Genomic DNA, 14852 nt, shown 5'->3' on the forward strand with positions numbered 1-14852 from the left:
TGCTACTGGTCTGGCTAGAAACCATTTTGCTGTGTGAGGCTGATGTTTGACAGATGGATCCAGGGGGTGGGATTAAAATCCTTGCCCATTCCCAGCAGACAGAGGCCAGGGGCTCCCATTACAGATGCTACTGGAGACTCATTGTGTCCAAAGGACTATTAACAACAAGGAAGCCCCACTGCTACCATTTCCTCAGACTCATTACTTGGAAAAATATGTCCTCCAATGTATACCATTAAACCGTCACTGACTATCCTAACAAAATTAGAATTCCTTATCCTCTGTGTAAGAGCCTCTTTTCCAGAGCTGAGATACATTAACACGCAATTTTATAATTTTCTACCTATTTTACTTCAGTGTGAGCTTTCATAGTAATAAAGATACATTTTCAGGAGCATGAACAAATATGCTCAAATGAGGAGAAAGCTAAGCCATTATCCTGACTTCAGTTTGAAAGAGTACCTGGCAGAGTGTGGGGCTGGGGAAAGTTTTCGGCTGAAAAACAGCTTATCCTTGTAGGTATAATTTGTTGTTGTTGCTACTTTTATGGAACAGAACAGCCAGAATACAGACTTCACTCCCACAGGTCCTCAGCAAGGCAGGTAATCAGTGCCGCTTTCAATGTTCTCATTCAGAAACTCAGAACTAGTTTATTTTCCCTACACACTTACCTTTTCTAAGTAGGTATAGCTCCAAATTTTCCCATCAGCCCAAGTTCTTGAAATTATTTTTCCACTCTGGTCATATTCCATTTTTTCATTCCATGTCCCTCTTTGAATAAATGTCACCAATCCCGAAGGGGAATATGTGATGTTCACTTCATTATATCTGCTTACAGGAGACCACAGAACAGGTCGTCCAGTCTGGTCATAAAGAATTCGAAGGGTGAATTTCCGATGGTCATCATAGATCTTGCCTGTGCGAGTCATATGATCAAAATCGATGGAGAGTAGGTTTCTGTTATGGGCCTACAAAAAAGAGATAGGAAGTACATTTGAAGCACTGCCTTAGCTCCCCTCATCAAGGGCATCCACAATCCCAAAGCTGTTTCTATTTCTCCAGCAATGGGGTCTCTCTTGCCTTTGAATCTGCATGGCTTCTCCTTGGATGACAACCTGTCTTTATTCTCCTGGGAGACTCTACAACCTTGGAAGGCTGGGGCCATGTCTTAACTACTGGGATGTGCTAGATTCTCAGCATATGGTTGTTGACTGTTTTTTCCCAACTCAAGTCTCAACTGTGCTGATCCAGTTTTCAGTGATTATGTAATCTTACTTTATGTAAGTCAGACGCCTACAGAGGAATGGGACTTCCTCCCCTGCTTTTACCGATGAAGTGGCTAGAACATAGAATGGTGAATTATTTACATAAGTAGCAACCAGAAAAAAGGAATATAGAGAGTCCCCTCTAATTTATACAGAGATTCCCTTGTCTGGCTTCCTCATTCCTCTGGGCGTGGAGTTTTCTTATAATACTTTGCATCTATCACAGGGGAACACAGAGCAACTCAGACTGTCTCCTAGACATGAAAGCCCACTCAGCAGTGTTTGCGTGGAGGCCAGCAGTGTTTGCATGGAGGTAACTGTGGGAGGTGCTGGTAGGTCCCCCAGTACTTGCAAGGGTGGCACCATTCAATGAGCTTGTGCAGCTTTAAGTCGTTGCCTCTTCCATTGGCCTAAAATAATCTTTATGGCAAAGAGGCATATTTTGGGGTGGCAAATTCATCTCCCCTACAAATAAACAAGGAAAAACTTTGAGAAATGTAAACAACAGTGAGCCAGGAGTCAGGAGGCTGAATTAGCTGCTTGTCTGTGCACCATTTTTTTTCTACTTGGGCCTTAGTTTTCATCTGTGAAATGGAAGTAATGTTTATCACTTAACATCACACACCTGTGCGAAGAATTAAATGAGATTACATATTACAGGTACTGGTGATATATAAAAATAATATTAGTAATTGTTATTTTCATTACTTTAAAAAATATTTATTTGTCTTCTGCCGCACCGCAGGGCATGTGGGATTTTAGTTCCTCAACCAGGGATCAAACGTGTACTCCCTGCAGTGGAAGCGCAAAGTCTTAACTTTCTTAACCACCAGGGAGGTCTCAATAACTGTTATTTTTAGATATGATTACTCTTCTCATCTCAGTTAGGCTTCTAAATGGGCCCATGTGTCAGATTCCAAAGTGACTGCAGCAACTGTCAACATGATCCAGGACAGAGTGTTAAATATCTGGTTAATGAGGTAGGGGAAAAAAAAAATCAACATTAGGGTTTGACTACATTAATCATAGTCGTACTAAACCAATTCACTAGCTATTCAACTAAAGTTTATGATAATTCACTTAAAATTTTTGTGGTCAAGGATTCCTTTAATTATCTGAAAGCTATACACTGTTTCCCCAGAAAAATGCATATAAACACATCAATGAACATTTTAAACAAAATCTCAAGAGGGCTCTGAAATCCAAGTATGAAACTTTTAGGGGTCTTAAGTCCAATTTCAAAATCCTGACACAGAAAGAGGTTTTTAAGAAATGTTAATTTTTTTTCTATTTATAAAACTGAGATAAAACTGACATAAAATATTATATTAGTTTTAGGTATATGGTATGATTCAGTATTGGTGTATATTTCAAAATAATCACCACGATAAATCTAGTTGACATCCGTCACCACATGTAGTTAAACTTTTTTTCCAGAGATGAGAACTTTTAAGATCTATTCTCTTAGCAACTGTCAAATACACAATACAGTATTATTAACTATAGTCACCATGCTGAACATTACATGCTCATATCTTTTAACTGAAACTTTGTCCCTTTTGACCTCCTTCGCCCATTTCACCCACCCTTCACCCCCTGCCTCTGGCCACCACCAATCTGTTCTCTCTCTGTATCTATTCGCTCTTTTTTTTGTGGGGGGGCGGGGGGCGGGGGGATTCAACATCTACATGAGATGTAGAATTTTTATCTTAGTGGCCTGGATGAGTGCAAAGCCAACATTCTCATTTCAGACTCTGGTCTTCCTTTGCTCCTTTTTTGCAGTTTGCTTTTTAAAATAACCTCTTTAAGTACCTCCCTCCAATTATAAAAGTGATATTTTTCCATTGCAGAAAAACTAGAAAGTATAGAATATACAAAGAAAGTAATTATCTGTAATCTTATCCTCCAGCGTGAATCACTGCTAATCACTGCTAATCATTTCCAGCATTTCATACCCACTTTTAAAAAATACAATCTTATACTTAAAGAATACAAGAATTGTTTTATATCCTACTTTTCAGCTAATGTTTTATCTCCATCATTCCTCATGTTATTAGATATTCTGAATATGTGGATTTTAATGGTTACATCAACATGATAAACATTTATCTATCCTTTCTCCTATTGTTGGAAATTAGCTTTTATTGTCCATTTTTCTTTCAATGTTCATGATTTGTTAAGAATTTTTGTAAATAATTATTTCCTTAATACAAAACCCTATAACGGAAATTACTGGGTCAAATGATAACATGTTAAAGACTCCTGATGCAACTTGAGATATTACTTTACAGTGCACAAAGGTTTACAAATGTATGCTCTTATTAACTAGCAGTGGAGGAGTTCATGTCTGCATTGCAACCAACACTGAGTATTATCATTGTTAGCAAGCTTTTCCCAATATGAGAGTGGAGAAAACGGTATGTTATTGTGGTTTAAATTTGCATCTATTTGATTACCAATGAGATTGAACCGTTTTAAATGGCTATTAGCCACACCTATGTCTTCTATGAATTGTCTGTTATTTTCAATGTTTTTTGGTTTCAATTTCTTCATCAGCCAGCTGGGGCTAATGATATTTGCCCTTAGTTTTGAGCTGCAGAAAAAAAAAAGGACAGCAAGTGTTCCATGCCATGAATTCCAGAAGACTAGTGATTAGATACTCCAGTTATTTGGGAGGAAGTCTTGTTAGCTGCAGTGGTAGGTTTCATTCATGGAATAGAGCCACAGATTGGGAAGCATGACTGTTTAATCACCTGTAGCCTATGTGTGCAATGTTGTAGCATAAATACAAACTAACTTGCTGTTATAACCTAGAAGGTGATAGAGAAGCACATATTTCCTGTCTTTTGATACACAGGGCTTGGAAACCTACACAAAACCAGGTGTTCCTTCTTCAACTACCTTTCCTGTGGTTTTATAGCCACATATCTCTAACTGTAACACTGTTCATTTACAATAGCTGTAAAATATCCATGTACTCCCAGAGACGGTTGTAACTGTTACAATTTATGTTATAATGGTAGTTAAAGAGCCAAAGTAACAAGTGATTTCCAGTTCAACTAAATTTGTGGTTTTATTTGTCTGATAGATTAAGTTTACTACTCAAGAACACATTTCTTAATAAAGTCATTACAGCAACACAAGCAAGGAAGCACTGTTAAAAATCCACTACAAAGTGAGCAGAGGAAAAGTCTGCCTAATGTTCTTTCTCTGCCTGTCAAGACTTGTGCTACCACGCTTCTTTGTTTCTGGATAATGCACTCTGATATTCAGATGTTGCTGAAACACCAGTTTCAAAGTCAGGTTTGGAAGGTAATGTGAAATTTGGCTCAGAGCTGCAAGGGGATGAAAGAGTTGAAGATGCCACAGCCCTCCATCTGGCGAGTCTCCTGTGGAACTTGTGAGAAGACTGTGGAAAGAATGGGTTTTTTAGGTAAGCTCCTTGATCTTCCTTCTTGACTGCTTATGTGACTCCAGCCTCTATGGCAGGAAGCAGAACTAGGCTGACTGCCTCTCACTGCTGGGGTCATGAGCAAGGTTGGAAAGGCAACGTGTTCATACAAGCTATTGTTTGCCTGAAAGACAGTAATAGCCCTTGACCCAAGTGTGGGCCATCAATCCTTATTTCAGCTCTTCCCCCAAACAATCTATAGCAATCCCTGACCTGGAAAAGAGAGGGGCAAAGCAAAGGTTGACGTTTGAGAATAGCCCCAAGTTAAAAAGGGTCCCTTTGGACAAGCTGCACATTGAACGAGAGATCTGAGTTTGGCAACTGATGAGTTGTACATTGGGGTAAGGAAGATGGACTTGGTAAAATTTTTCATAAGAAAGGATGTATTTGTGTTTTAATTTATCCTTTGGTTATCCTTAGGCTTTTTTTCAGCTTTGCTGAAGAGAAGTAAGGAGAAAGGCTTGCTTTTTGTTCCCACTTGGACCAGAGAGGAAAGAGTATATGCCCTGGGGAGCCATGGGCTGTGTTGCCAGCAGGAATCAACGTACCTGCAAAACGTGGGCGTGGGCCAAAGATTCAAAGAGCCAAAGAAAGGTGTCCTCTGCCTCCCCTCAGAGCCTTCCCTTGCTCTTTCTGAGGAGTCTGTGTTTTAATTGCTTAAGAGACAGTCCTTTCAACCCCCTTCAATTTGAGACTCATTCAATTAGTAGCCTAAAGATTATATTAGGTTGATCTATAAGGCAACTTCTGGTATTTGCGTGTTTTTTGGTCACGATAAGGGCAGCTTGCTATGGTTTAACCCAACACACACACACACACCAACAGGAAAGTATTTACTCAAGAGCAAATTAATTTAGTGTAAAACTGTGCAAGTTAAATGGTATGGCAGAAATCAGGTGAGAGGAATGAATAAGGTTTTGAAGAAGAACTGGTATGCCCGTTTGCACATACACACGCAGTGCTAAACTCTAAGCTACAATCAGAGCAGCTGATTTTCTTTCACAAGAAAGGAGGAGAAGGCTGAATTGTCAAGGATGCTATCTAGCATTTCAACTCACAATACAACTGAGGTACCTGTTAGATTTTTGCTGAAGAAGTTTGAAGGTGAATAAGTCAGATGGGCCAAATATTCACTTTGTGGTTTGGAAGACATACTGCATTGAAGTTTCATGAAGCTGTGAGAATGGATGCAGGACTCAGAGCTGCTTTTAAATTGGGACATGCTCCTTTATTCTCACTGGTTTACAGGTAATTAGTACTTGATTTTTAGATATTGATCAATACAATTCTAAAGACTTTATTTTTGACTGATATTGCTGTGCTGACAATCAAAACCCACTTAGGCTTACTTTTATTTCAGAGTGGCCTACAAAGGAACAGGGCACGTAGGCAGCATTAACATCAGCCTCCATTACTCCACTGGGAACTTTTTTTAACCTGTATTTTTCTTTTTTCCTCTTTACCTGGGCAGCCAACAGAATCTTAGTGCTAGAAGAAATCTTACAACATGGGCTATTGAGCTGGACTGCCTAGGTTCAAATCCTGTGTCACCCCTTACTAGCTGTGTGACCTCTATGTGCCTCAGTTTCTCTATCTGTAAAGTGAGAATGCTAATAAGAGAACATGTCTGATAAAATGTTATGAGTATTAAATAAGTTACTATATGGCAATATACATATAAGATTTCAATGAATGTTAGCTGTTATGATTAGTGGTAACAATAGTACTAATAATAGAGATTGTATAGACCATATCCTTCATGTTATAGATGGGAAAAGTGGTGCAAAATTATGGGCATACCAGTTCTTCTTTAAAACCTTATTCATTCCTCTTACCTGATTTCTGCCATACCATTTAACCGGATACTTTGTGCACTAAATTAATTTGCTCTTGTTTAAATACTTTCCTGTTGGTGAATTCATCTGAAATACTTTCCTGTTGGTGAATTCATCTGGGTGACCATACAGTAGGCATATTAAATTTTTAATATCAATTAACTAATACTTATATACAAATGAAATAGTGTGTGAAATAAGGCTTTCTGCCTAGTTATCTTAGCAAAGTTGTCCCAGGATTAACAAACATAGTTGTTTCTATGATTTGAAGGCCCCAAGGATCCCCATGACCCTGAACACCAACACTGCTCAGTAGCCTTGATGCCTGAAATCTCCAGATGACTCCTTATGGATAAATACACTGTTACCTCGGATGGAGAACCACAGATATATTTTAAAAACAGACAAATCTATCTGTAAGCAGGCTTCTTACCTAACTTTTTACAAAATGAATCCCTCCAGCAAACCTGGGGAGAAGGAAGTCAAAACAGCATGAAGTAAACATGTTTTCTGAGAAAGGAGGGAGATGCTAGAGGGAACAGGCCTCCCACGTTTCCCATCATTTGTCAGCCTGGGACCTTGTGTTTCACCCAGGCTTGTTCTGCCTTTCAGAGCTCAGCTCACGTAGGACTAGTCACATGTTGCATTTTAAAACCATTCTACCCTGTTCTTAGTTATCTTTGAATGGAGAGAAAAACAATCAATTGTGAGAGTTTTTAGACGAGTCTTCACTTCATTTTGCTTGTAAACACATAATCATCTTACTTGATTTGATGACTTCAGTTTGAAGTGCTAAGCTTCTTGGATTTTTTTTTTCTTTTTAATAAAGGGTGCAGCAGTTTTGGAGCTTTGCTGTCACCTCACATCTCAGTCTGAGAAATCTTATAAAGAGCTCTGAGGTCCAATGCTGGGATAAGTCTCATCTAAACAGCATTACGATTCATGGACACAGCAAGGTGCAATCTGGATGTAGTTTCTAAACCAGTTTGCTTTCGGTGAATGTTGAATTTCTTGATGGTCCAGGGAAAGGTATTTATGGGGACAGATGAATGCAGCAGATGAGGATATACATAGACTGGAGGGGAAAGTACATTGCAAGGAAGATGATTCAAACACAACTCAGGTTTGGTGTGGGTGGGGGGAGGAAGTGGATTTTTTAAATAAGTGAAATTTTAGGATGTTAATGTGATTTATTTCACTTAATGCAGCTGGTGCCAAAGCAGGATCTCATGTTCCCCAGCAGTTTGTTTCCTCACCTTGAAGAGGACCCTGAGTTTGTGTGTGGAAAAAAAAAAGGTCACCAGTCATTGGAGAAAAGTGACTCTTTTTGCTTTATCTTCAAAGGAAGTCTATCATTTTCTGATTTTTTTCCTTTCCACTAGAAGGTCTGGACTAGATCCACACTGGCCTTTGGGGAACATATTCATTCCATTAAATTGGCTATGCCTAATCTGGGGAAACTGAGGCAGTGATATAGGCAAGAGTGCCTAAGGATGGGGAGAGTAGGTAAGGATGGTTGAGTTAAACAGCCTCCTTCCTCTAGCCTCCTTCATACTTTTCCTGCCCACCCTCACTTGCCAGTACATTAGAGTCGATTATTTGTCTCTTTTTGTCAGCATTGAAATGAAGAGTCAGGCCCTGCCAAGATGGCTCCACTGAGTGGGGCAATGATTTATAGATTAATTATTTTAAGGAACAAGGCAGTACAACATGATGGAGTGGAAAGAATGCTGCACTAGGTGAAGACTTGCATTTTAGTGCTGGCTCTGATCCATAATATCTATGTGACTTTGAGCAAATCACTTAACGTCTCTGGGCCTTAGTCTCCTTATCTGTAGATTGGGAATAGCCAATCATTGCTGGTTGTGATGATCAAACAAAACCCTGACTACGAAAACATTTTGTTAATTATAGGAAATGGCAACACACTCCAGTACTCTTGCCTGGAAAATTCTGTGGGCTACCATCCATGGGGTCGAAAAGAGTCGGACATGACTGAGCGACTTTACTTCACTTTAAACATATGTAAAGGATCATTATTGGTGTTAGAATTTTCTAGGGACATGTACAGTAACACCACCTAGCCAGTCTCCAGTCCCAGAACCTCAGGAAGAACCCTTGAAGTCACTAATGAGAGGGCCCTGAATTTGCTGCCATTATAAGCCATTCCACAAATCTGCTCAACTCTACCACCGGATGGGAAATTGGTCAATTATAAATAGTATTAACTAAATAACACTTCAGAAATGGCAAGGATCTAATGCAAGCAGAAGAGATTAGGAAGAGGTGGCAATAATACACAAAAAAACTTATAAAAAAGTTCTTAATGACCCAGATAACCATGATGGTATGATCATTCACCTAGAGCCAGACATCCTAGAGTGCAAAGTCAAGTGGGCCTTAGGAAGTGTTGCTACAAACACAACTAGTGGAGGTGGTGGAATTCGAGCTGAGCTATTTAAAATCGTAAAAGATGATGCAGTTAAACTGCTGCACTCAACATGCCAGCAAATTTGGAAAACTCAGCAGTGGCCACAGGACTGGAAGAGGTCAGATTTCATTCCAATCCCAGAGAAGGGCAATGCCAAAGAATGTTCAAACTACCACACAATTGCACTCATTTCACACACTAGCAGGGCTTCCCAGGTGGGGCTAGTGGTAATGCCAATGCAGGAGATGTAAGGGATGCATGTTTGATCCCTGGGTTGGGAAGATCCCCTGGAGGAGGGCATGGTAACCCACTCCAGTTTTCTTGCCTGGAGAATCCAATGGACAGAACAGCTTGGTGGGCTACAATCCATAAGGTTGCAAAGAGTCAGACATGACTGAAACAACTTAGCATGCATGCATACACATGCCAGCAAGGTAATGGTAAAAGTCCTTCAAGGCAGGCTTCAGTAGCATGTGAACCTGAACTCCCCGATGTACAAGCTGGGTTTAGAAAAGGCAATCCAGAGATTGATCCAGAGATCAAATTGCCAACATTCACTGGATCATAGAGAAAGCAAGGGAATTCCAGAAAAGCATTTACTTCTGCTTCATCAACTATGAGAAAGCCTTTGACTGTGTGGGTTACAACAAACTGTGGAAAACTCTTAAAGAGATAGGAGTATCAGACCACCTTACCTGTCTACTGAGAAACCTGTACATGGTCAAGGAACAACAGTTAGAACCGGACATGGAACAGCGGACTGGTTCAAAATTGGGGAAGGCTGTATATAGTTGCCCTGTTGACTTAGCTCACATGCAGAGTACATAATATGAAATGTTAGATGAATCACAAGCTGAAATCAAGATTTCCAGGAGAAATATCAACAAGCTCAGATATGTAGATGATACCGCAATAACGGCAGAAAGCAAAGAGGAATTAAAAAGCCTCTTGATGAGGATGAAAGAGGAGAGTGAAAAAGCTAGCTTAAAACTCATTAAAAAAAAAAACAAAAAAAAACAAAGATCATGGCATCCAGTCCCCTCATTTCATGGCAAATAGATGGGGAAAAAAAGGAAACAGTGACAGACTTTATTTTTTTGGACTCCAAAATCACTGCGGATGGTGATTGCAGCCATGAAAGTAAAAGACACTTGCTCCTTGGAGGAAAAGCTATGACAAACCTAGACAGCATGTTAAAAAGCAGAGACATCACTTTACCAATAAAGGTCCATATAGTCAAAGCTATGGTTTTTCTAGTAGTCGTGTACAAATTTGAGTTGGACCATAAAGAAGGCTGAGCACAAAAGAATTGATGCTTTTAAATTGTGGTGCTGGAGAAGAATCTTGAGAGTCCCCTGGACAGTAAGGAGATCAAACCAGTCAGTCCTAAAGGAAATCAACCCTGTATATTCACTGAAAGGACTGATGCTGAAACTGAAGCTCTAATACTTTGACTACCTGATGTGAAGAGCTGACTCACTGGAAAAGACCCTGATGCTGGGAAGATTGAGGGCAGGAGGAGAAGAGGATGATAGAGGATGAGATGGTTGGATGGCAGCATCAACTCAATGGACATGAGTTTGAGCAAGCTCCGGGAGATAGTGAAGGACAGGGAAGCCTGGCATGCTTCAATCCATGGGGTGGCAAAGAGATGGACATGACTTAGTGACTGAACAACAACAACAACAAATAACACTTCACTCTACTCACACGGAAGAGTGCCCATATATTTTATGCCCACTAACCTCAGTATTAAGAACAATTTGGAATATGAGGTGAAAATTACACTTTATACTCTCTCTCCATTATCTGTGCATATGGAGGGGAGAAAATAGGATGGGTCATCATAGAAAGCAGAAAATAATAAAGTCACAAAAAGAGACACAGATGTATAGAACGGACTTTTGGACTCTGAGGGAGAGGGAGAGGGTGGGATGATTTGGGAGAATGGCATTGAAACATGTATACTATCATGTAAGAAACGAATCGCCAGTCTATGTTCAATACAGGATACAGGATGCTTGGGGCTGGTGCACGGGGATAATCCAGAGAGATGATATGGGGTGGGAGGTGGGAGGGGGGTTTAGGATTGGGAACTCATGTACATCCGTGGCGGATTCATGTCAATGTATGGCAAAACCAATACAGTATTGTAAAGTAAAATAAAGTAAAAATAAAAATTAAAAAAAGAATGTGTTCTAAAAAATGGAAAATCCCAGAGTCACATAGTGTATGATATGACTCATAATATTTTATTCAGACTCTAAGCGGGGGAGGCACCACAATACCATTTATTAGATTAATTTTCCTGGGGTGAGTCCACGAGGTTGATAAAACATGTGTATATAATTCTGACTTTTCTCTAGTATGACATCTTCATTTCACAGGTGAAGAAAATAAAGGCATTTCTTAAGCCAGTTGTAAGACTCCCCCATTTAGGGTTCTATGCAGGAGATCCCATTTCCCAGTAAGTAGGAAACCCTTACTGCCCACACATAGAGAGGTTTGGACTATTTGGGCTGGTTTCACCTCTCATTTCAGTGGCATTTCTGGTAAATATTCTGGCCAATCGAATCAAACCATACAAACTGACTTGTGCATGTAGACAACTTGTGTAGTGGCTGTTACAAAAACAACCACAAAAGTCTATCTCTGGGTCGCCAACAGAACTGACTGGGAAGTGAGCACTGATGTAGATCATCCAGCCGTGGGACTGGTGGTTGTTTGGTGTTGCCCTGTCACAGCCTAGAGGTTACTGCATTTTTACTGTGAGTGAAGAAATGCAAGTGTTCCAGGGATCCCAGGTGAGACACAGGGGCTCAAAGCAGGCCTGGCCTCAATAGTGAGTAACTGCCTCAGGCTGGCAGTTGCTCTTGGGCTCATATGAATGTTGCTAGATTTGGAAAGTTGGTCATGTCATCCTAACATTGCTTCATGTTCAAGAAGGGACAGGTAGAAAGAGCGCGTTGGTGCTTGTGGATTTCGTGTGCAGCAGAAAGGCAATTCTGACTGAGAGATCCCAGGTTAACTGTGGTGAACTGTGCTTGGTAAAAACTTGAAAACTCCCAAATCTTGCATTTCTCCCAGGCAGCTCTCTTTTGGGCTTCCCAGGTGATGCTAATGGTAAAGAATCTGCCTGCCAATGCAGGAGATGGAAGAGACCCAGGTTCAACCCTGGGTTGGGAAGATCCCCTGAAGGAGGGCATGGCAACCCACTCTAGTATTCTTGCCTGGAGAATCCCATGGACAGAGGAGCCTGGTGGGCTACAGTCCATGAGGTCACAAAGGGTCAGACACAACTGAAGCACGCATGCATGCTCTCTCTGAGTGCCATTAGGCCAACAGGAGCACTAGTCCTTGACCTCTCTGGCCCTTTATATGTATATTCAAGGCAATGATAACATTCACTGATTTCTCCCTTAATTGCCTTTGTCCAAATGTTGCCTGACATCGCATACCCTTCTGTGTGTACCTGCCTGGCCTTTTCGAATAAAGTATCTACCACCACATGGGGCTTCCCTTGTGGCTCAGCTGGAAAGAATCCACCTGCAATGCAGGAGACCTGGATTGGGAAGATCCCCTGGAGAAGGGAAAGGTTACCCACTCCAGTATTCTGGCCTGGAGAATTCCATGGACTGTGTAGTCCACTGGGTCATAAAGAGTCTGACACGACTGAGCGACTTTCACTTTCACTTTTTACCACGAAGCAGGGGTCTGAGGCATCTCCAGGCCATGTGAGGGATTCCGGAGGGCCTCCTGACTACATGCATTTCTAGATCCAGACATTCTCGGTGCCTGAAATTGCTACTGTCAGAGCACTTTAGCTGGCTAATGACAAAGAAAGCTCTTATTAGAATGTTCATTTAAGGATACTGAACCATTATCAGCCATTAGCACCCTCTCTTGAATTACTATATTATATAAGTTAGTCACCTAGAAAAGCTTTAGAGAAATGGGACTTCTGATTAGGGAGGTGCTGCGGTTTTCAAAAATACAACACCAGTTGCCTAGGTGCTGTCAGGCCGAGACTTACCCTCAGCCTCCTTTCGAAAGCTGAAACGTTGCCTTTGTTCTGCTCCTTGCGCTGCCGCCACTCGATGAGGTTGGCGTTGTGCTCCCCGGGCAGAGAGATGTTGCATTTTCCCAGGGTGGGGTTGACCGCCCCGGCCAGGATGTGGGGCTCTGAACTGAGGCTGATCTCCATCCCGCTGGCAAAAGTGACACGCAGGGAGCCGTCTGGACTCACCCGATAGGTGCTCTGGGTATTTTCTGCAGAGAGAGGAGCAAAGGAGGAAGAGGGGGAAGAAGAGGGAAGCACAGAAAGAGAGGAGAGACAACTTGAGCTTCAGGAGGCAAGTTTGGGAAAGGATGAGCAGGTGTGGCACCGTGGACCCCACTGCCCTCGGGGCTATAGACAACCATTCTGACAAGCCCACGTGCTCTCTGTCCATTTGAGTCTTGTTAGTTTCACAGCTGGGCTGTCTTGTTTCTTGGATAAAAGACTCCCGTGTAATACTGCAGGCTGTTTCTGGTTTTCAAAACGTTCTCATTTTTAAAGGATTTCCTCACAACCTTCTTCTCTGACTTGGTGGATTGGCCTTCTCCGTTTGATATGCTGGGAGCTAGAATGAGTGGAGTATGCAGTGTAATTCAGTACCCTCAGTGCCTGGGGACACCAGCACAGTGGCTGATCTCCAGGAAAGGATATGCTGACAAAGGTTGCCGCCGATCCTTTTAGAGTGGATCTGATGTTGGACAGTTCTGTGTTTGGCCTCACAGCCTAACAACAGAACGGGTCCTTAATGCCTGGACAGAGAGAAAATGATTTCTCTGTGTCCATTTCTCTCAGCTTCTAAGACATTCTTTCCAAATCCACCTTCCTTTTTTCCTTCCTTCCTGTTTCCTTCCCTCTTGCTCTCCCTCTCTCTCTCCTTCCTTCCCTCTCGCCTTTCCTTCTTTTTCCCTTCCATTCTCTCTTACATTTCCCTTATATTCTGGCTTGGTGTGCATCCTCACTCCTTTTTATTCACCCATGTCATCACTGCTCTAGAATGCTAATTTCAGATGAGACACAGACTTCGTGCCTTTAGTATACCCCAGTCAGAGCTTAAAGAGCTTTACAAACAGCTGGATGTTGGAAAATGGCTTGATGGAAGAGTATATTTGGCAGGAATTGAACCTCCTAATTCCCACAAGGACGTGGCCCAATGTTGCTGTAGGAACTTTATGAAAGGTGTGACTTGGGATTCAGCCTCCACAGCTGGAATATGGGGACAAGAAGTCTTCTATTAATTAACAGTGTGTGGAGGTTTGATGGTAGAAGTAAGAGAGATGCTATTAGAGGCGGGCAAAGTTGGAAATAGTCTTACCTTGTTTCAAAATATATATGGTACTTGTGGCGGTCAGATTAGTTGACATGAGGACATTTTCACGGTTGGAAGTATCTAACTCCACTTTTGTAAGCTTCTCCAGGTCACTGTGGAAGCTGCTGACGTCTCCCGTGGGAAATGTTGCGTTGGTCAGATGCCCCTCGGGGTCATACCTGTGGAATGTAACCAAACCCAACTTTGAAGCCTCTTGGCAATGATAACGGGCCTTTGCAAAATAAAACTCACTTGGCAGCTAATACAGTTTAACTTTGAGTGATAACAAGTATTATTAACCTTGTTCAATAAGAAGAAAAAGGTCAGAGAGATGATTAATCAAACGAAGGTATTTTTTGCAGCTCTTGAATTCTTGATGACTTCCTTGAGCTGTGCTGTTTTACAGAAAAAATATATCTGATAATGAATCACCAGGGTGGAAAACTGATTTATGAATCATGTCCCGCTGTGTGCAATGTTGCAGGGAGCCCTCCATTTGCAATTTGG

General features: G+C 41.4%; 1 protein-coding gene across 1 annotated transcript in view; it reads right to left on the reverse strand.

The window, feature by feature from the left end:
* TENM1 (teneurin transmembrane protein 1) overlaps positions 1 to 14852 on the reverse strand; it is an 899404-nt gene that overhangs the window by 12547 nt on the left and 872005 nt on the right. Inside the window, exons 28-30 of the mRNA XM_070290794.1 lie at positions 14352 to 14524; positions 13016 to 13251; positions 672 to 968 (exon numbers count right to left, since the gene is read on the reverse strand). Coding sequence (XP_070146895.1) covers positions 672 to 968; positions 13016 to 13251; positions 14352 to 14524 — 706 coding nt within the window. The remainder of the gene's footprint in view (positions 1 to 671; positions 969 to 13015; positions 13252 to 14351; positions 14525 to 14852) is intronic.

Source organism: Ovis canadensis, chromosome X (genome assembly GCF_042477335.2).
Source record: "Ovis canadensis isolate MfBH-ARS-UI-01 breed Bighorn chromosome X, ARS-UI_OviCan_v2, whole genome shotgun sequence".
Lineage (NCBI taxonomy): Eukaryota > Metazoa > Chordata > Mammalia > Artiodactyla > Bovidae > Ovis > Ovis canadensis.